Source organism: Ambystoma mexicanum, chromosome 1q (genome assembly GCF_040938575.1).
Source record: "Ambystoma mexicanum isolate Mex_15411 chromosome 1q, UKY_AmexF1_1, whole genome shotgun sequence".
NCBI classification, from domain to species: Eukaryota; Metazoa; Chordata; class Amphibia; order Caudata; family Ambystomatidae; genus Ambystoma; species Ambystoma mexicanum.
In genome coordinates this window covers 606,147,560-606,169,601 of record NC_090922.1, presented here as the reverse complement: position 1 = coordinate 606,169,601, position 22,042 = coordinate 606,147,560, and the positions used below count along the sequence as shown (strand labels likewise).

The window sequence follows — 22,042 nt, the reverse complement described above, 5'->3', positions numbered from 1 at the left end:
TAAGGGATTTTGAGGGAATGTTGAAGGGATGGACATTGAAAGGCACACGTCAAAGAGAGGGCGTTGGCATCCTTTTTTGGGTGCTTCACCATTCGGGATGTTGGTTGGGTGTAAACCCAGCCCTGATATCTGCCCTGGGTGATTGGAGAAGGCCAATAGAGTCTTGGTGGCAGGGGAGTTACAATAAATGAATATAGGTGAGCAACATTGTTAGCAATAAGGAATATGTTCCCGATGACGTCAAAAGTAGATTGCTATGATTTGTGGCGAAACCTAAGTCGATATTCTTCAAGCATATATTTCTCATAGAGGATTAGAACCGAGCTGTAGAAAAGTGGGGGGTCTACAGCAGCAGAGGCGTTGTTATGCGGGGCGGTAGAGGCACACAGGATTCACGGCGAGGAGGAGAATTGTGAAGAAACTGGTGTAAACGTGGGAGCTTCTGGACCAAGTGAAGCGGGGCATGGCGGAGGGAAGAAAAGGGAGATGCATTTTAGCTGCTTCTTGCATCGCTTCTTCAGTGTCTAGAGCAAGGCAAATTAAGAACCTACAGGGTCAGGGGCCCAGATGTACGTGCGCCCCCAGCAAACCACTGAAATGACGGAATCTTGCACCGATTGCCACCATCGAACAGATCCATGCAAGATCATTGCTTGTAAAATCCACGTGCTTCTTAAAATAGGTTACTCTGCAGGCTTAAACCCACCTCCATCTCCAAATTACTTCTAATCTTGCTTCTTAACTCCAAGTTTGCAGATTGATACTGGGATCAGGACATGCTCGGATTTAGAAATGGAGCTAAATGGAGCACAGCCAGAATCCAGGATGCGCCAACCCCTGCATTTCACCCAGCCAGGCTCATTGATAGAATACGTGTAAGGGGCCATTGACTGGTGGGAGAACTAGGACCTTGAAGAACCTTTCGTATTTGCTCAAATCTTATAGACTGAGAGAGGGGTCATCTATGAAGGATAATAATCTACCGACAAGTTACTACCAGAGCCGAATCTACACGCTAGGGAAGGGTCATTATCCCAAATGATTGTAACCACTTCCGATGCCAGCATGCCCATCGGCACGTATAGTTGTGCAATTTAAAAGAACATTTTAGGGTGCTGTTTGGAATGAGGTTCATACCAGAGTTTACAGACTGTATTCTGAGCTTTCTGATTGGCTGTGTGAAGGTTCATAATGAAATCTGTGTGTAAACTTGTTTACAACAAGTTATTTTTGCAGAAGCATGAAAACAGTTGGGAGCCTCTATGCATTGTTATTGTGGAGCACGTTCAGCTTTTTCAGATACAATATGTGGCTGTGGAGGTGTGGAGGAGCACGTGTGTGTGCACATTGGTGCATGTCTGTGACATAGGATGGACCCTCCTACTTGGCCCCCTCCTCTATTCTCCCCGTCGGTCTCTCTCTATATTCACCCCTTTCTATGTAGAATGCCCCATCCTTTGCTAGCTTCGTTTGCATTCTATAAAGCCATTACAGATATACTTTAGTCAATGTTTTTTTCTGCCTCGCAATGCATATCTGCAAAATGACTGCGCCATTTGAACATTGTAAAAGTGTCAGCTGATTTGCATATCCACAATGCATTTCTGTGGATTCTTATCTGGAGTTGATGGCTTTTTCGTAGCGCTTTGTTTTGTCTGTGTGTGTGTGCGTCATTAGCTGAGATGGCCTATTCTACTCACATTACGTGCAGAACACATTTTTTCTTTCTTTTTTTAAAACTCACCATAATATTGATGGTAAATGGTAAATATGCCTAATGGATGTTTGGTGTTCGTGGGAAAGTGTCGGTGAAGGTGGATGCGGGGAGTCTGGAATGGAGGAGGGGAGAGGAGGTTATGCTGAATCGGTTGAGGATAGGGCATGTGGGGCTGAATGACTGTCTGTTTCGAGTGGGGAAGCGTGAGTCGAGGGACTGTGCGGTGTGTGGGGTGCCTGAGACTGTGGGACATTTTTTGCTTAGGTGTGAGAGACATGTTGAAGAGAGAGAATTTATGAGGGTTCGGTTGACTGCGCTGGGTGTGGCTGAGCTGAGTGGGAGGGCTTTGCTGGGAGGTGACAGGGTGAGAGGCAGGAGGAGGAGCAGTGTGATGTTGGATTTTGTGAGGCAGACAGGGCGGTGGGAGGAGTTGTGAGTTTATGTGTGCTAAGTATTGATTGGTGGGTCTGGTGCACATCATCCTTTAGGACAGGGAAGCGCCTGCTTGGGTCCGCCCACGCCTCCGATAATTGAGAAGAAGAAGAAGGTGTTTGTGGTGCAGTCAATATCTCAAATGGTGGACGAGGATGCACTCATTGGTTTTTTAGAAGGAGTCATCTTTGCTGCTTGTTATTGTGGTTAGCAATTGTATAGCTCAGCTCAGACCCCGAGCAAGGCCGAGAAGCTGCTGATTATTGGTGGAACAGCAGAGCAGAGAAGAGAAGATCCTGGTTGTTTCCCACTTTACCACAGGTAATTTGAATGAGGCATTGAGTAGGGGGAATGTGTGATCACCTTGTGGTAGTGGTGCAAGTTTCCTAGTTTACTTGGAGTGGGCATGTTGTGCAAACCCCTGTTGGTGGCTATTTTTTGGTAGAGACAAGTGATAGTCTTTACATAAGGGAAGATGTCAGTAGCTGTATGTAATCTTATGGAATGGAAAACGCCTGTACCACCTCCTTCAGTACAACCCTAAGAAGAAGAGGAAGGACATCAACCACCGCCCCTCTGATGGTGCTCAATGAGGGTGAAGTGTGTGTGTGGTTGGTTGTTGCATCCTTGAAAGCTATCAATCTTGAATTGGTAAAGCTATGCAGAAAGTACCACTACATAGATGAAGAGCAACTTTTGCATATCATTTGCATGTACATAATGCATAGATTGGGGGCGGGGGAGGGGGGTTAGATATATCTGAAATTGTCTGTTTTCTTCTAAAGCTCGTAAGGCAGGCCGTTTTCTGACCCATCTACCTAATTCACAAGCTTGACTGATGATAATATTCTATGACAGAGCTCTGAAATCATGACTCTTGACGTTGGTAGCACCAATCATTTAGCAAATAATAGAATTCAATATGATTTGAGCCTTAACCTTCAAGACTGGTTGATTACTACAGATCAGTCACGAGACCATATGAGACCTGTAAGGTTTCCAAGGCACACACGGGTGTGTCTTGAAAACCATTTGAGATCAGCATGTTGGATAAAGTAACATCCTTGTAGTCATTCCTTAAGTGTTGTTATGCTTAACATTTGCAGTTCCACAAAGCGATTTCCCATGATCTTTGTGCATTAAAAAAACAAATATGTACCCTCATCAACTGTCAGAACCGGTAGCCAGAACTGTAAATTGGGTCTTGGGGCAGTGAGTGTGGTCCTTGCCCATCATACCACATGCTGTCTATACCCCGGCTAAAAAGACACGGGTGCATTAGTGAATGAAGACCCTACACATTAAGATAGACATTCATGTAGATAGAATAACTGAGCCATTGGATTGAGTAGCATTGGCATTATAGTCACTCACTGGGAGGTTCTGCTTACACTTCTGTTTTTGTATACTGGTTTTAGGTTTGGCTAGACCTGTTCAGGTCAGAACGAAGACCTTCCCCAAAAAGGCATGAGCTGTGTTTAGTTTGTAACTCACCTTTCATAAAGGACGCCACTTATGGGAGGCAGCCAATGAATGGTGATGGAATCCTGGCTCTGTCCAATCACCACCGGAGGCATAGGGATAGGGGTGGGGTTTTGACTCTGAATCCATCTTTGGTAAACCAGGTCCAAGTAGCAGTGCATTCGGGCAACTTGGTTCGGTGTGAAGCTGTCTGTGCAGCCATCATCTGAAAGTGGAAGGTAGAGGGCAAGAGACAGAGGAGGGCGCAGAGAAAGCGAGAAGTAAGAAGGTGCAACAAAGTGACAGAGGAAGCAGGGAAAGGGGAACAGGGAGATGGTGAGAGATAGTAGATTGAGTGGTGTCAGGGAGCAAAGGAGTGGAACCGTGAGATGGGGATAGTTAGGGGGCATACAGAGAGAGGAGCAGGTGTGGAGCAGGGCACGTGGGAAATAAAAGGGTAAGAGTGAGGGGAGAAAGGTAAGGTTTAGTGAGAAATAAAGTAGGAAAAGAAGGCAAAGGATTGAGGGGGAAAGACATAGGGGTAACAGGATTGAGAGAAAGACAATGAGTGCAGTGGCAACAAATAGAGTGTGCAGGACAAGGTGGAGGGGACATGGCATGGAGACATAATGGTGGAAGCAGGTGCGCACGAGTAAGAGCGAGAGAGAGCAAGAAGGAGGATATTAAGGCCGGAAGAGGTGGCAACAGGGGAGAGGAACATCAGGAGACAGAGAGAGAAGAAAAAGAAAGGAGGGATTGGGCAAAGCGGATATAGTGAGAGGGTTGGGGAACAAGGAGTGTACCAGGCAGTGATGGGGAGCCATGTGCAATTGAGGAAAGGAAGGAAGTGCAACAGATGAGAAGAGACAAGTGACACAATTAGCCGATATGAAGAAGTGGGGCAGGATAGGGATGAAGCGAGGGGATGGGACAGAGAGCAGCAGAGAAAGCGAGAGACCATGAGAACACAAGAAGAGAGGAGGCGAGAGAAATCACACCAGACAACACCATAGACAGGAGAGTTAGAACCCGCAAAAGAGAGGAAGATGGATGGGAAGGAGTTAGGAGAGCAAGGTAGAGAGTAAGAGAGAGATCGAGAAAGAGATGGCATTGATGATTAACACAGGTTTAGCACCAATTCAACCCATCCATGCCAGCTTAAACAATATATGGTCAGTACTAATGGGAGCCCCTTGCCATTGGCTCAGAAGCCCAAAAAGGCTCAGATTTACCTATAGGGTAATAGGGCAATGCTTGAAGGGCTGGCCCAACATGCTAACGTGGGTCAATGTGTTTGGCCAATGTGGGCCAACCCAATGAGATAGTGTGCTGGGCAGCTGGTTGTTCTTACCAATGATACTGACAAAATATGGTTAATAAGGCATTTATCCATTTTAAAGGCGGCAGCCATTTTTCCCCAATTTTTTTTCTCTGACAGCAGATGGGCACGCACTGAGCTTATCTCCCGTCGGACATAAAAAAAATCCTGGGTTGAGAATAGCTTTCAAGCCCTGGCCAGGTGAGTGGACACAGGCTTTTAAAGGGCTGCAGCTCGGGCCTACCAAAGCTTGGGCTGGCGGGCCATTAAAGCCACTGTTCACCCATCCACCAGGGCTTAAAAGCTATAGTCACCCTGTCCCTGACCTACCAGAGATGGTTAACCAAGTCAGGCAGTGAACCAAGATTTAATGGACAGACACAAACACACATTCAAGCACGCACACATTCATGCACACACACATCACTGGTTCAACCATTCATCCGGGAGCCCTGTTGCAAGAATCCACATCAGATAAGGGATGCTGCACAAGCAAACCCAAAGACAGTTGTCAACGGGAATAGTTTGTGTAAATGGGAGATCTTGCACTTTTCAAATACTGCATAAGATTCATCAAAATGGTACCAATGGTTGAATAGCTATAGTGCATGAAATCCCTCTTGCCCATTATGGAAATCCCTAAAAGAATGTTACCACATCTCATAGAGGGAAGACAGTGTGTGACAATGATCTAATTGGCTGAACAGTTTACTGATCTGTAATCCAACCCTTTGCCCACACATGTCCTCCTTGGTATGTTTTGTTAGTAGTTGTTTCACCAAAAGCATCCCCACAAAAAACGGGTGTGTGACCACCACATGCCCTCAGCGCACCTGTGTAGCTCATGTAGTTGTTGTACGGTGTGCCAGAGAAGAGGGTTGGTCCGCAGGTATCGTTGGTGTGGTCAGGGTCCCGACAGAGCTTGCTTTTGGGGGTGGGGGCGGTATCAGCACAGAGATCCCCCGTCTCCATGGAGGGCACTGTCTCTTGGCAGGGATCGTCGCACGAGTCCTTCTCGCTTACCCCTTTAAAGACGTGGTAGAGGCCAAGGGCGTGTCCCACCTCATGGATCATGGTGTTGGCGTGGCCAGGCACTCCATAGTAGGCTGGGTTCAGCACCACTCCCCCTGAAATCACAGGAGTCAAAGAGAAGGAAGTGTGAGACGAATAGGGCTACTGCAAGGAGCATCCCATGCTGATGCGAGGGCATGATAAGGTATGCTGGCATAATAACAACATGCGATGAAAAGAAATCAGAGTACAGCCCTAGTTTGTCTATCAAAAACCAAAACCCATTAGAATATCTTACATATCACACAGTCCTATGGTCGTGGAACAACGGTCCATGGTAAAGTACAGTATGAAAGGGGACCCATTCTGCATGGAACTGCAAGAGCATATAAAAAGGCCGCCCCACTCTGCCTGGAGCAACAGCATCCCGCGAGAAAGAATCACATACAGTACAATGCAGAGCCTCTCAGACTGGAGCAACAATACCCCATGAGAAAGAATCACATACAGTAGAATGCAGAGCCGCTCTGTCAGGTTCAACAATATCTCATGAGAAAGAATCAAATACTGTACAATGCAGAGCCTCTCAGACTGGAGCAACAATACCCCATGGGAAAGAATCACATACAGTAGAATGCAGAGCCTCTCAGACTGGAGCAACAATACCCCATGGGAAAGAATCACATACAGTAGAATGCAGAGCCTCTCAGACTGGAGCAACAGCATCCCGCGAGAAAGAATCACATACAGTAGAATGCAGAGCCTCTCAGACTGGAGCAACAATACCCCATGGGAAAGAATCACATACAGTACAATGCAGAGCCTCTCAGACTGGAGCAACAATACCCCATGGGAAAGAATCACATACAGTAGAATGCAGAGTCTCTCAGACTGGAGCAACAATACCCCATGGGAAAGAATCACTTACAGTAGAATGCAGAGCCGCTCTGCCAGGTTCAACAATATCTCATGAGAAAGAATCAAATACTGTACAATGCAGAGCCCTGCTGCCTGGAGCAGAAATATCTCATGAGAAAGATTCACATACAGTAGAATGCAGAGCCGCTCTGTCAGGTTCAACAATATCCCATGAGCAGGAATCACATATAGTACATTTCAGACGGTTGCTGTATGCACTCCTGTATACACTGCAGATCTAATCTGCCTGTAAGAACAACAACCCATGGGATAGAACTCCATGGAATACATACAGTCCCGCTCAGACTTCAACAACAACAGCGTTTAAAGGAGGTTGAAATGAGAAGACTCCACACCTCAGGACTTGCACAAGGCAGGTGTAATAGTTAAAAGCTGACAATTGTTATATGCTTCTGAAGTGCACTCCCTCTCGAGGCTATGGGCTGTGTTAAGCATAAATGAGCAAGGTTACCAGTGCGATATAAAAGAGGGCTTTTGGCAGGGATTCTTTGATGTAGACTTGAGAAAGCGCTGGAGATAGCACAAAACAGGTATCAACAAAATGAAATGTTTCTATTAAACCTGTCTTGCAGTAGCAGTGGGGTCTAGAGTCTTCTAATTTCAAAACTTGTCTAGTATAAGCGGCAAACTGCAAATGACACCTAAACTTTGCGGCAGACACGCAATTAGTACCCGGCGAGGGTCAATCAGATTGTAACAATTAACCTGATTGGCCCTGGCGGTCGTTACCCTGCCAGGAAAGACTTACCTGCTGTGCCCTGTTGGGAGCGCGAGCCCCTCAGAGTTGTTTGCTTTTCTTCCCTGGCTGGCATGTAGTCCCTTCTCCCTATTGCACGGTGGCCATTTTGTGTGTTTACTTTTTCATCTATTGTTTTCATGGGTGCCATGGAAAGGGAGAAGGGATTATATGTAGTCCCATCCCCATGATCCCTGGCGGTCATTTTATTTTCCTTTTTTCTGGAGTTGCAAAACGGTTTCCACGCCATTTCACAACTTAAGAAAATGCTTTTAGTACCCCGGTACGACGTGCCGGGGTACTAATAGCAATAGAACCCTCAGAGGGGGCCATTACCAGTTGGGTAATGCCCCTGGTGATATGTTAAAGCCCTTCAATGTCAATGCACCCCTCCTCGGGTTCCATTGCTTAAATAATGCATTTGAATCCAACATTCTAATCCAACTACAAAATGAGCACCGCACAGAGGCAGTATCTGCCACCCCACGGGGATCCGCCTACAGAACATTTTGAAAGGAACCTCGTAGAACACAGTCATGATCCGTCTGGAGCAGAAAAAATCCCAGGAAACAAATGTGTACAATGTAGGAATTATCTGTGAAAAGCCAAATAGGTGCATGTGGATGTTTAATGCAGACCCCACTGGGCATGGAAAGCAGTGGTAAGGGGTCACATATGACCCAGCCTCACTCTATCAAGGTCATAAATAGCCAGTCCGAAGGAATCACATAGAACCCAAACCCAGTCTACCAAGGGTCTAGACAACCAATGAGAAGGAACCACACAGAGCCCAGCACCACACTGCCAAGGACCTAGACAGTCATGAACAACAAAGAATGCAACCCCACTCTAACAAGGGCATCAACAGCCAGCGAGAAGGTACAACATTGAACCTAACAGCACATTTTTTTTGTTTTTTGTTTTTGTTTTTGTGATATGGTTTGTAATTAAAACCTTTCACAGCAACAATCAACAAACATGCAATACAATCACACATAGTTAACCAATGAAACAATTGTTATCACATCCTAAAACTGTCACAAAACATCAAATCCCAGTAGCGTTGTTCAACATTAAAACATTCCATAAAAAGACAAACGGCCTGATTCACAGAAGCCTTTTATAATGGCACAATCCCATTGAAAAATGCTCTGTGAATTAGGCACAAAGTCTGCCAGCTCCATCTAATAAAGTGCTCTTTGCCAAAGGGCAAAGCTAAGTAAAGTGCTTAAATTTGAATATTCATCCGCTCACATTTCTTGTTTGGAAGCTATACAACGCTATTGTTATAGAAACACACTGGGCCTCATTACGAGGTAGTAGGTAGCCATGGTGCTATTAGCACCATGGCTACCCCCTTACCGCATACCGGGTCCGGGTTCTCGGAATGGGTACTTACCGGGTCATTCCAACCTTGGAGGACCCGGTAAGTCCCCATTCTGAGAACCATTCCCCATTCCAATTTGAGCCCCCATAGGGCTCAATGGGAATGGGGAAGTAGCTAATAACGGTACTGCAATTTGCAGCACCGTTATTAGCTCTGAAGTCCCTTAGTGGGTCCCGTCCTTAACACCTGGTCAGACCAGGCATTATGGAAGGGACCCGCTAAGGGACTTCGGAATATGGAGGTAAGGGATTACCGGCACCGTCACTCTTACTGGTGCCGGTAATCCCTTACCTCCTACCTCGTAATGAGGCCCACTGTCTCCAACCATTAATAATGACCACAGCGATTCTCCTGCTGACTCAAAAAATAAATGGACAACTCTGCTAAAATATAGCCTCCTCAGATCATTAACAGCTGTACAAAAAAATAATCAAATGTTTCAGGGTTTCTGTTCCTTGTGGGCTTCATCATGAGTTGAGCGCTAACCGTGGCGGTATTACCGCTGGGGCTATTAGCCCTACCGACAAACCCCCCTGGCGCTATTAGTGCCGGATCATGGGTTTGGCGGAACAGTAAGTTCCCATTCCCCATTGGGCCCAATGGGGAATTTTCATGCTATTACTGCTAGCGGTTTTCCCGCCGGCGGTAATAGCACTGACAATCGGCAGAAATGCAGCGGATTTGCCCCCAACTCAGAGCTGGGGGGAAATCCGCCAAAGCTGTGATTTGGCGGACCCTTAATTGCAGCGGTAATAGCATTACCGCCACATTTAAGGGTTACCGCCAAATTCGTGATGAGGCCCTTTCTGCAAAATGGACTGCCATGCTTCCAGGCATTCCTAGAACTCAAATATGGCACTGTAAGAACTACATTTAACTTGAAACGTAGATAGACATAAGGAGATTTAGCACATGGAAACAAATAGAAATATTTAGGTAACTGATTGCTTCTCCTTGAAAATTTTGCATTTTCTTTAGATAATTTGTAAGTTTCCAATTTTGCAATTGTATCACTCCAATCTGCAGAATACAATGGGCCTCATTACGACCCTGGCGGAAATCGTGGTGCAATATGCACCATGGAGCACGGCGGAAAGCTGCCGATAGCGCCATGGGGGTTGGCGGATTTACCGCCCCATTCCGACCTTGGCGGGGCAGTAAATCCCCATTCCCCATTTTACCCTTCCCCATTCCCATTTTTGCCCCATAGGGTATAATGGGAGTGGGGAAGGCGTTAATTACGCCACCGTAAAATACGGTGGCGTAATTAACAACAAGGTCCCGTAGCGCCATGGATTTCTCCGCCCGGAAAAACCAGGCGGAAAACGCTCCATGGCGCTACGGGAACTCGTAGTAGGGCGGACGGGTCCGCCGCGAATACCGCTGGCGTAAACCCACTCCGCCAGGGTCGTAATGAGGCCCAATGTATGTTTTGTTTTGGGTGGATTTGCAATCAACTCATTCTAATCTATTTTGAGTACGAGTGAGGGCATCCCGTCCTTAAACTGGTAGATTGAGCCAACAGACTGATCTTGCATAGCCAAATTTAAATCACAGAATAAGGAATTAGGTGGCGGATCAGCCATTTTTGCAAAAATTTAAAGTTGTGTCCAGAAGACCTTGGCATTGAGTCCCATATGATGCCGTATTTATTTATTTTTTACATTTATATAGCGCACAGGCAGCCCACGGGCATCATGGCGCTGTTACAAAAAGGTTTACTTAGTTGCAAGATAAAACAGCAGTGGGGAGGGGAAAAACAAGGGAAAACAGATAGACAACAACCTGACTGTGGTTCGTGGTTACAGAGAACCTGCTAGCAGTGAGGTATCATAAAGTAAGAGAACAATGATAAAAACACAAGGAACGAAGAGAAGAAAGAGAAAGAAATAAGTGATGATGTTACAGAGGACTGGAAGGAGAGGATCTGTAGAAGAAGAGAGAGGGCCACTGATAGATGTAGGCCGAGTGGATTAGTTAAAGAAAATAGTTTTCAGTGTTTTCCGAAAGGGCAAGTGTGAGGTCTCAGTCCTAAGGGTGTTTGGTAAGGCAGTTTATAGTTTAGGAGCAATGTAAGGGAATCTGTGTCCGCATGCTTTGGCCCTTTTAAAGGTAGGAATGTGCAACTGATTGCCGTGGTGAGTTTTCTTCGTCAAGAAAAAGTGGTTCTTACAATTTTCTCTGACAGGTAAGTGGGGGCTGTGAGTGCCAAACACTTATGAAGAAGGGCTAGAGTCTTAAAAGTAATCCGGTCTTTAATAGGGAGCCAATTAGCCGCACGCCTGATCTGCGATATGTGGTTTCTTTTAGGGATGTTTAATGCAGCTCTGAGAGCATTATTTTGAATGACTTGAAGTTTACTCAAGTTTTGAGCCGAGGTGCCAGTTAGAAGGACATTAGAACAGTCCAATATTGCCCCAGTGGTGGCTCTAGCAATTGAGAGGTAGTTTTGGTTGCACGGATAGGGTTTAACTGCGTTTATTAGTTTAGTTGTGAAAGACTCAGAGGCGTGACATCAAGAGTGTGGAGTCTAAGTACACACCTAGAGTCTTTACTGATGCCGAGACAGGGATGATTGTATTATCAATGGTGAAGTCATTATATTGTTTACTGAGTTTGCTGATAATTTCTTTGGGGACGACTATGAGAATCTCAGTTTTGTCTCCATTGAGAAAAAGCCCGTTTGCCGCCATACATGCTTGAATGGAGGCGTAGAATTTGTGGAGGGAATTAGCATCTTGGTAATAAGAGCACATAAGTGGTATGAGGACCGGTGTGTCATCGGCATAGTTTGTGTATGCTATACGGAGTGTCCATGTTGTCAAAAAGAGGCTTGATGAATAGATTTACAGAGCTGGTGCCGTGCAGGAACCCTGGGGGACACCGCAATGGATAGTAGTTGGTGCTGCACACTCCTGGTTGGAGAAGACCTTCATCACTCTCCCTTCAAGGAAGGAAGTAATCCAAGTAGTGGCTGCTGGGGAGAATTGTGCTGCGTTGGTGAGCTGTCTACTGAGAGTCTTGTGGTCCACAAGATCAGATGCAGCAGAGAGATCCAGAAGGAGGAGATGTGCTGGTTTGCCTTCGTCCATGATGTCAATTATTTGGTTTTTATGGTCGAGAAGGGCAGATTCTAGTGAGGTTTATTTTAGGAGAGGGCGCACCCAGGCTTTCTTAAGACAGGACAGGACAGAGCCGGATGCGAAAGAAGCATTAATGAAGGCTGTTAAGAAAGGTGCAAGGGAGTCAGGACATTCCTTAATGATATTGGCTGGGCAGAAGTTACCTTTGCAAATGGACAGAATTAAGTGTTTGAGGAGGTCTAGTACTTCACTTTCAGTTACATCTCTGAAGGAAAAGAGGCCACTGGGCCTTGGTCCATGCCGGTAAAATACCGGCACCGCCTTGGAGGAAAGGGGAATTACCGCCCTATTCCAAGGTTGGTGGGGTGGTAATTCCCCCTTCCCCCATTGCCCTTCCCCATTCCCATTTTTGCCCCATAGGGCATAATGGGAATGGGGAAGGTGCTAATTACAGCACCGCAAATTGCAGTACCGTAATTAGCTCCCTGGTCCCTTTGCGGGTTGGTTTTTAACGCCTGCAAAAAGCAGGCGTTAAAGTCTCCAACCCGCAAAGGGACCTCGTAGTAAGGCGGTAAGGGTTAACGGTCACCGGTACCATTAACGGTGACCGTTAACCCTTACCGCCGTCCGTGTAATGAGGCCCATTGTCTTGGAAAGTAGTATTCTTGGTGGGTGACTGTGGAATGTCGGACTTGGGCAGGGCTTCATGGTGAGCTCGTATTTTGTTCTGCAGAAGTTCTATTTTTTTAGCATGGCAGTTTGAATACTAGAATACAATGCTTCAACTTTAACAATGTCATTTCAGCTCTTATAGGAGTGACTAAGTCTCTGAATATAGCGAACATTTCCTTTGAATGTGACTTGGCGTTTGCTATTCTAGTGTTGAAAAAGTTTGCCTTGGCTTGGGTAATGGCATTTTTATATTGGGCAGACAACTTTTTGAATTCATCCTTCAATGAGTCACTGGGCTTAGTTTGTCATTTGGTCAATGCATTGAATTTAAGGATATGTAAGGCCTGAAGTTCTGCTGTGTAGCAGTAATTAACATGCATAGGTTTTTTGCTTTTTTTTGTTCTAGTGGGGCGATGCAGTCGATTGCTTGTTTGAGGATGTCATTGTATTCATCTGCTAGCAAAGCAGGGTCATTGGAGAAAGTAGGTTTAAAAGCAGGGGCTTCAAGGAAGGGTAAGAGGTTGTCTTTGGAAAGTTTATGTGCACTTTTAGCCAACACTGGTGGTGCAGAAGTGAGTGTTTCTGTGGTAGCGGTTCTCAGAATGGTGAATTGCATGAGGTGGTGGTCAGTCCAAGGGAAGGGGTGTTAGAACTGAGAGTAATGCAGAAATTGTGGTCAGCCACCCAGTCTAAGGTACAAGCTTAGCAGTGGGTGGGGTTGGTGATTCTTTGCACAAACCCCACATCCTTCAGATCTTTAGCCAGTGCTTTAGCTGCTTTGCCTTTAGGGTCCTTGAGCCCGAGGTTAAAGTTGCCTAATAGAATGCTTGTGGTAGGAGTCTTGAGATTATCCCCAATTAGGTGGAGTAGATTGCCTTGACAGTCTGAAGGCGGGCCTGGGGGCCCGTAGATAATATGAATAGTGATGGTGCAATTCAGGGAGATGGATAATTTAGCAGATATGGTGTCAGCGTTTCCTTCTAAAGGGGAGGTTGACTATTCTGAGGGATAGAGCTTCTTTGATAATAATAGCTACTCCGCCACCTTTCATTTGCTGTCTGTCTTGTCGGTGGATGGTATAGCCTGCTGGGAGAGCTAGTGAAATGGCAGGACCTGCTGCTTCATGGAGCCAGGACTCAGTAATGGCTAGCAAGTCAAGATTGTGATTAGAGAGGAGGTTGTATATCTCAGAGGCATGAACAGTGAGTGATTGTGTATTTATGAGGGCGCATTTGAGGGGGCCAGGGGTGCAGTTCTTTGTTAGATGAATGACAGTGGATGCAGTGGGCGGATGGTAAGGGACTCCCAGAGAAACTGGCGTGGTTGAATGATTCGGGGGAGAGATTTGAGAACCAGTAGTGTGGGCTGAGTGTTGATTGAGAGTGGTGAGGGCCCCAGGGGGATATTATTGATTGCACCTTTGGAAGAGGTTACAGGTATGGGGTGATTGTAGTCTGGGCGCGTAGATACAAGGGGAAATGGAGAGCATGAGCTCAACATTAAGTTCCTCAGAACCGTAGGCCTAGGGCAACTATGGTAATGTATAGGATGGGTGCAGACCCCTAGCCTGTGAAGTCTAAATGCCTGGTAGGCCGAAAGACTGGTTGTGGTATGTCATGGGTTTTGACCCATGTTGAATCAATAGACTGGGTAGATGTGGGGATGAGCTGTCGCCGCCCATTATTCTATCCCAGAACAAACTAAATCAATAGACTGGGTAGATGTGGGGATGAGCTGTCGCCGCCCATTATTCTATCCCAGAACAAACTAAATCAATAGACTGGGTGGATGTGGGGATGAGCTATCGCCGCCCACATTCACGCCAGAGTAGGAGAACTGCGCAGTTGGCACGAGACCACTTCAAAGATACAACCTTCTTGTGGGGGGTTCCACATCACCACTCTACTGTGAGGATGCCATTAAAACAATGTTAAGCAAGGGTCCTATACTATCAAGCAAAAGACCACTCTATTGAAATGCAGTAGTTCAAGACAACTCAAAAAAATGCATGCAGTACCCGCTTTGGACTCAAGGCGGCGCTAGCGGGCTAAACTCTGACAGGAGAACTGCTACTTCAGAAGCTAATCAGCCTTCTGTGACAATTGGGACTTCAAAGCTTGTCGGGTAATGGAAGATCTAACCACCTGCTGTTCCCAGAGATCTGATTTGATTAACAGGCCAAAAGGCTGGGAAACCTTCTCACCTAAGAAAGCCCAGGATATCACATGGTCATAATAACCAAATGCAAAGTGGCCCCCTGGTCTGTTGACCTCAGCTTGCTGGAGCCTACACAAAAGACCTTTTCCCTTGAATAGATATGGTGATTTTGACTGTTTCCTGTCAACAAAGATCTGCCAGCCAGGAGAGACATGTGATCACTGTCATCCCCAAACTTTGGGGGCGGACTCAAACACTGCAGTACTTTGAATTGAAAGCAAATATATATTTTACAAAAATACTGATAACTCTTGGTAACCATATGACAGAAATGTGAAATTTGGGGATCCTTAAAATGAAAACTTTGCCCACAATTCAAGCCCAAACTCCAATTTGTGTGATGTTCTGGGGCAAAACCCCGCTATTTATTGATACTACAGACTCTGTGTTTAAGCTAGAGACATGGGAATTTACTGGAGTATGTATGGACAGGCCGTGTATATGTGTATAATTTTTAATGAAAAACCAATGTTGCATAACCCACTAAAATCGAAAATAAGTTGCCATTTCAGTCAGAACAGTGCCTACCTCATGTGATATATGATGTGTGTAGGTGATGTAAAAACAACTGTGTAGTTGGGAAAGATGTATTTGGATCAAATATAGATCAAATATAGATTTGTGTGTAAAGATGACAGGGGAGGGCCCTCTGGCCATAAAATCTACCTCATCACTCTGACTCACAACTCAGTTCCCCCAATCATGGGAGAGGGGAAAATTGGGCCAATGACAAGTAGAGAGGGGCAGGCTTAGCTAGGCCCAGGCACACACCCATTTTTTCACCCATTTCAAAACACATAAAAGCAGACAGTGCAGGCCAAGTGGGGATCCCTTTTTCACTTTCCGCGGGACGCTCTGCCGGGAGACTTCAGACTTCAATCCATCAATCTTCAGAGACCAAGACTTTACTTCAGAATTTGTAAAGAACAGGCCTAACCCACAAGCTGAGTTCTCTTCAGCAGGCCTCAAAATCATTTGGTGACTATTCACAGCCGGGCTGAGCTGTTGATTCTGGCCTGAAAGCCTGCGCCAGAAAGATCCAGAAGCAGTGCTGTACCCAGAGAAAGCAGAGACACCCAGAAAGCAGACCAGAGATCCAGAGAACCACAGGCCGCTGTATCCGGGGTGCTGACACAGACGCGGTGAGCAGAACCGGTGCCTGACAGACCCAGCAGAGCGGAGCTGACCCAGGCGCTGCGCACAGAGACTGTCCGTGGGGAGGGAACCGCAGCCAATCCTGACCCGATCCGTGGCGAGGTCCAGTCCTTTCAAAGCTAGGAGTGAGTACTTAGATCAGATTGTGACAGAAATAAGCTCTTAGTTAAAATAATTTAATCCAACTATTTTAATCTGATTAGAACTGTCTCCTATAAATCGTGTCACCTGTCATTTTCAAAGCTGTCACCTGCCAATTTGAGTTACTTTAAATCCGAAAAACGACCTTTACAAAAACGTTCATATCTCTGGAACCGTTTGTCGTAGGAACTTGGTTTAACTTTCCTCTGAAAGCTTAGAATCTCAGCTTTCCAACAAACCTAGAACCGACTTGCTCCTTATTCTTTTGCCATAATCACAATTCACGCACTCGCGAATTTTGCTGCGATTTGCGATTTGGCCTGATTTCTTTACCTGTAAAAAGATAGCAGCTTTTTGCTTTCCTTTGCTAAAAATGTATTTGCCTCTTAATAACCATCCCTGAATCATTGCTAAAGTGAGCCTGAGCTCATCCCAAGTATCTCTCACTCACCCTGAACCTCCTAAAGGGAATTAAAAGCATTTTCAGCATATTTCTCACTTCATTGCCACCACATTCAAAGCACTTGGGCCTGTGTTTTAAAACTCATACCTGTTTTCTCTAAGCTTGCTAGTGTGGGAATTGAATTTCGTATTGTATTTGATTGCATTCCTGAGAATTGTTTGTGTTACTTCCATCTCCTTGCATTGCATATAGGGGGGGGGGTGAATTGCCACCAGGGGAAAAGTGAACATATGATATCTTGTGAAACTATATTAGTTAGTTTCTGTACTGCATTTTCATTCAACATTGCATCCATTTGAAACCATAAAAGTATTTTCGCTGCCTTATCCATCCTACACCAACTCCTCATTGATTATAAAGAAGTGTGCTAGTGTCAGATTACCCATTGTTGATTAACATTATATTTATAAGGGCGATATCGATTATTAATTTATTATAAAAGCGTGGTATCTATATTTTGTTTTATTTCTCAAATAAACCTTTTAAACTTGCAAAACAGCACTACTTCTTGGCTCAGTGGGGTCAGGGGGATTCTAAGAGAGGGGTGTTATATAGGGGTAGTCATCCAGAACTCATGAACTGGACATAAAGATATATCAATAAGGGTTTCCATTCAGTATCCCAGACTAGGCATTGACTTAGCTGTAGTGTTGAATTGAATCCTCTTACAAAGTGGGGGCTCGAGCCGGGATATTCTGGGTTAGATCTATCACTTGTGCAGATTAATACAGTGTGCTAACTGACAAGATACATACATCCGTTCGGATCACCACGCTGTGTTACGCTGTAAAGCACTCCTCAAAAGGACGCTCTAAGGGAAAGGTCTGTTTTGTAAGTCAGGACGGAAACCAATTTTTAGAATGACGACCTTGGTAGACATGAAAATAGCGAGGGAGCACCTCTTACATAAGCTATTTGTGAGAGGTGAGTGGACTCATCAGGACCAAACGGTCTATTTGCAGGCAATCGCGCAACAGGTCCCTGAAACATGGTCAGATATATGGAGAGATCAGGGTTCCCTACATGTGGCCCCGAGTGAACTATATATGGCCCCCAAAGCCAAAGAGGAACATAACAAGATTGCCAGGATAGCGGCATACTTGTACCTGTATATGGGAGTCATACAGAATAAATGTGCTGAAGGCCATGATCTGGCAAATAGGCAACAGATGGCGTTAGAGAAGGCCCAATCTGACCTGGTCTCTTCTGAGCAGAGGCTGCAGAGGAGCCAAGAGTCAGAAAATGAAAGCAGGCAGTATATCATTGAAATAAAAGAGGACATGGATAGACTGCAACAGGAAAAGGCTGACCAGGATACCAGATTTCTGGCCTTGCAGAAGGAGTACCAAGAAGGTTTGGAATCCCTTCTGCAGAGCCAGAAAAAGCTGGAGCAACAACCGGACTTCAACAGGGCATGCACAGAGCAGGTAGCCACCCTGCAAATTCGATTAGACAGAGGGAAAGAGGAAAGCAATACATTGATTCTGAAAGACCTGGATACCCAGGCAGAGTTTGATCAGGAGCGCCAGAAAGCTGGTGCCTTCCAAAGGCAAAGGGACGACCTGGCAGCACAGATGCAGGCTCTTAGTCAGGAAAGGGATACCTTAGGCCAGGAAGTTTGCCACTTAAAAAGGAAAATGGAAGAAAATCATCTGGCCCTCCAGGGACTGGGTGACCTCCAAAAAGAACACCAGAACTTGTTAGAGAACACCAGGAGGGTGGAGGATGCTCTGGCAAGAAAGGAGCAGGCCAATAGGGACACAGCTCAGGAGGTAACCCTCCTGCAGCAGAGACTGGCCCAGTACTCCAGGACCAATCAGGATGCACAGAGAGAAAATGAGGCTCTCTGTCAGCACAATGATAGGCACCAGCAACAGGTAGCCATGCAGGAGAGACTGATAGAGTCTAGTAAGGCCTTAACTGAGGAACTGAAAGCGCAGGCTCTTGCATTGCAACAGGAAGCAGGGGCGGATAGACATGAGGTTCGCTGGGAAAGAGAAACTCCTGAGCATAACCTCAGGAGCCCTAGTACCAGAGGCCTTCATCTCTCCCAGTCCCTGGACTCTGCCACCCCCATGTCCCCTCGCGCACATGAGCCTAGGGCCACGGGGATGGCAGATTACTATCCAGCTAGAAGTATGGGGCTCATAGACCAGTACCTCCCAGGAATGGATGGGCGGGCATCCGGGTATGGGCACCCAAGCACAGTGCAATTTAGTGGGGAGCCCCAGGAGAGTAGGCCCACTAAGGGCATCCTGAAAACCTCTGCCCAGTTAGGTCAGTAGGGGGGATACCCAGCAAATCCTGGTAGCAAGGAGGGATCTGAAGATTCCTCTGAGCGTCACAGGACACAGGAGACCAGGTCCCCACATTCTGCCAGCCATTCCCAGGCTCGCAGAATCCGGGAAAACCTGGAAGATCAGACGGGCACCTCTGGGAGTAGCGCTTCTGAGTCGGAGGATGAATGGACTAGGGTTACCCGAACCAAGAAGGCCAATAAGGCAAAAAGGGCCTTGCTTAAGGACCCATTGAAACAAATAAAGGCGATAAGGAGTGTCATCACGCCTTATCATAAGAACGCCAAGTATTCTGTTTGGGAACACTTGGAGCTCTATGAGTAAATGATGGAGACTTTCCATTTGAAGGACAGCCAAAGCTGTATTCAATATGTAAAGTGGACCTTCTCACAAGAATACTCCAGTTTCTTTGCGGGGTTGGAGGATCAAAACCATTCAAGGTGGTCCACATACAGGGCGGCCATCTTGAAACATTTTTCTGTGCACAGAAATCCTCAAGAGGCTCGCAAGGCAGCCTACAATTTGCAATGTGGGGAGGATCAGGCCCCACAAGAGTTTGTGCAAGAATTAAAGCGTGCTTTTGCGCAGACCACCAGAAGGGTGCGCACAGATAGCAGAGAATTTATCAATATGTTTTTCCATGCCTTAGCCAAATACATAATGACCCAGCTCGTGAGAGATTTTCATGAGAAAAGATCTTTAGACTGGGTGATTGAACAGGCTACCCGGATCTATGAGGTGCAGAAGCCCATTGAAAATAAAAATAATGCGCCGAAAAACCCCAAAACCAACAGCACCCCTGCTGCTGCCAAGGTGGCAGAGGTAAAGGTTGCCCCCGTTTTAGATTTGGAGATGGGGGGGCCTAAAAACCTGCCTGCACCAAATAATTCACAGCCCAGAAGGCCCTCGGGCCAGTCACAGACAGGGAGCCGAGGAGGTAGTCCCACAAATGGGGTCCCCCGCTCCCCTGACTATGTAACTCCCCGCTACAAAGGAAACCGACCAATCCTGGGTTATGTGTGGACTCCTCCAGCCCAAGGGGGGGGATCCAGCCAAGCGCCTAACCCGGGGAACTTCCCTCCTAACTTCCCCCAGGAGGGCAGAAATTCACTAAATCCTGGCCAGAACTTTTTTCCCAGGTATCCACCCAATTTCCAGCCCCAAAATCATCCATCCTTCTTTCCCCAATTCCCTGAGCCCAGACAACCTAATCCGGGAGAGGGGAGGCCAAGGGTGGAGGGGTACCAAAATCTTCCCAACCAGGGGTACTACCAGAGAAGGGATAGCTACCCTTCCCGGGATCAGCCCAAGGGAGAAAATAGAGCCCCGCATCAGCCTGAGCGGGTTTCACAACTTGAGTGCCAGGTCCAAAATATGGCACGAGATCTGGGTCACATACTGAGGGCTCAACAGAACCCTCAGATGAGCATGCCACCGCAGAATGCCCCAAACTCTGGACCTGGTGCTCCAGAACAATGACGGGGGCAGCACCCCGATAACCCAACGGTTCCCAGGGAGGAGGCACAAGGGGAAGGGGGGTGTAAAGCCTGGGAGGAAGCTTCCTTCCCAACTTGTAAACGGAAAACCAGGAACCGGAAACCAAATCTCCTGCCCCTGAAAGCCTGCCTTCCAAGGAGCAGAGGGGAGGTAGGAGAAACAAAGGACCCAAACAGACCCACTTTGTGGAGGAGGTACAGGTCTTCCAATTTGAGGGAGGGGGATCCTCAGAAGATCCTGGGAAAAGGATCTTCTCCTTCAGAGATGGGGGAACTCCTCCCAAGGAAAAATGGGTCCCAAGGGATTCCAATCCAGACTGGGGAGATGTGGAGACTGAGCTACCGCCGCCCATCATCTCATCCCAGAACCGACAATACCAAAATCCCAAGGGTCAAACCCATCCTGATGACTGCCTGCAAAAAGGGCGGGGCGGCCCAGAACCGGAACCAGGGGAACCCACAATGGCTCTGATCTCCAGTTGCCAACTTTTTCTTTCAGATTCCCACGACTCTCCACAGAATTCTGCCCAAATCTCTTCGCTAGCAATGTCCAAAACCAGAAAGTTAGCCCACCAGTTGTCCAAAAATGTGCATTATCTGTGCCCCCTTGAGGAGAAGGAGGGAAGATACTATGCCCCGGTACAAGTACAGGGGCAGGGTACAATTTTGGCACTGGTGGACACTGGATCCCAAGCTACCCTTCTGTCCAAAAGGGCCTTTGAGGAACTAAATGCATGAAGGGGGGAGAATTACCGTATTCCTCTCACCTCTCTTCCTGGACAACTGCAGAACTTTGACGGGAAGGAAATTCCTGTCGAGGGGACTGTAGATTTCGACATCAAAATTGGGTGACACAAGGTGAAACACCCGGTCATAGTAGTGACTCCAGAGGGCACCCCTTGTTTACTAGTGAATGACCTCCTGAGAAGGTTGTCACCCCTAATAGATTGCGTAAACAAGGTCCTCTGGACCCAGACTAGTCGACCAATAAAATTAAAACAGAGTGTCAACCATGTTAGTTTAAATGGCACCTGCCACATGGTTGAACAAAAATCTGACCAAGTAGAATTTCACTTCCAGAACAACCAAATTCCAGACGTGACAGTAATAGCAGTAGGACAACAGACTAGTGATGGGGGGTCCTCTCTATTTCTGAAAATCAACCTTCCTTCCAGTTTAAGGTGGTATTCCACACTGGAAGGAAACACTCTGAAATTCTTTACTAATCCACAATCAGAAACTCCCACTCCTATAGTCCAGAAATATGTGAAGTCAGCTCAGAGCCTGGCTGATATAAAGCAAATTGGAGAGCAGTTGTTCATCCCTGTTCAGTTAAATGATGGGAAGGACTCTGTTCTCGCTCGAGTGTGTGTGAACAACGGTAAGAGCTTCATCAGCGAAGCCATGTTCCGCCAACTCCCAAAAGATCCAGCCATTCCCACATTCAAACTGATAGACAAATGGGAAATTGACCTGGAAGCACCTAATTCCAAACATCTCCTGCCAAACAGGTGTAT

The 22,042-nt window shown here is 46.6% G+C and overlaps 1 protein-coding gene across 1 annotated transcript in view; it reads right to left on the bottom strand.

The window, feature by feature from the left end:
- PAPPA2 (pappalysin 2) overlaps nucleotides 1-22,042 on the bottom strand; it is a 1,097,660-nt gene that overhangs the window by 484,843 nt on the left and 590,775 nt on the right. The window contains exons 4-5 of the mRNA XM_069641146.1: nucleotides 5,762-6,055; nucleotides 3,644-3,836 (exon numbers count right to left, since the gene is read on the bottom strand). Of these exons, the coding sequence (XP_069497247.1) occupies nucleotides 3,644-3,836; nucleotides 5,762-6,055 (487 nt within the window). The remainder of the gene's footprint in view (nucleotides 1-3,643; nucleotides 3,837-5,761; nucleotides 6,056-22,042) is intronic.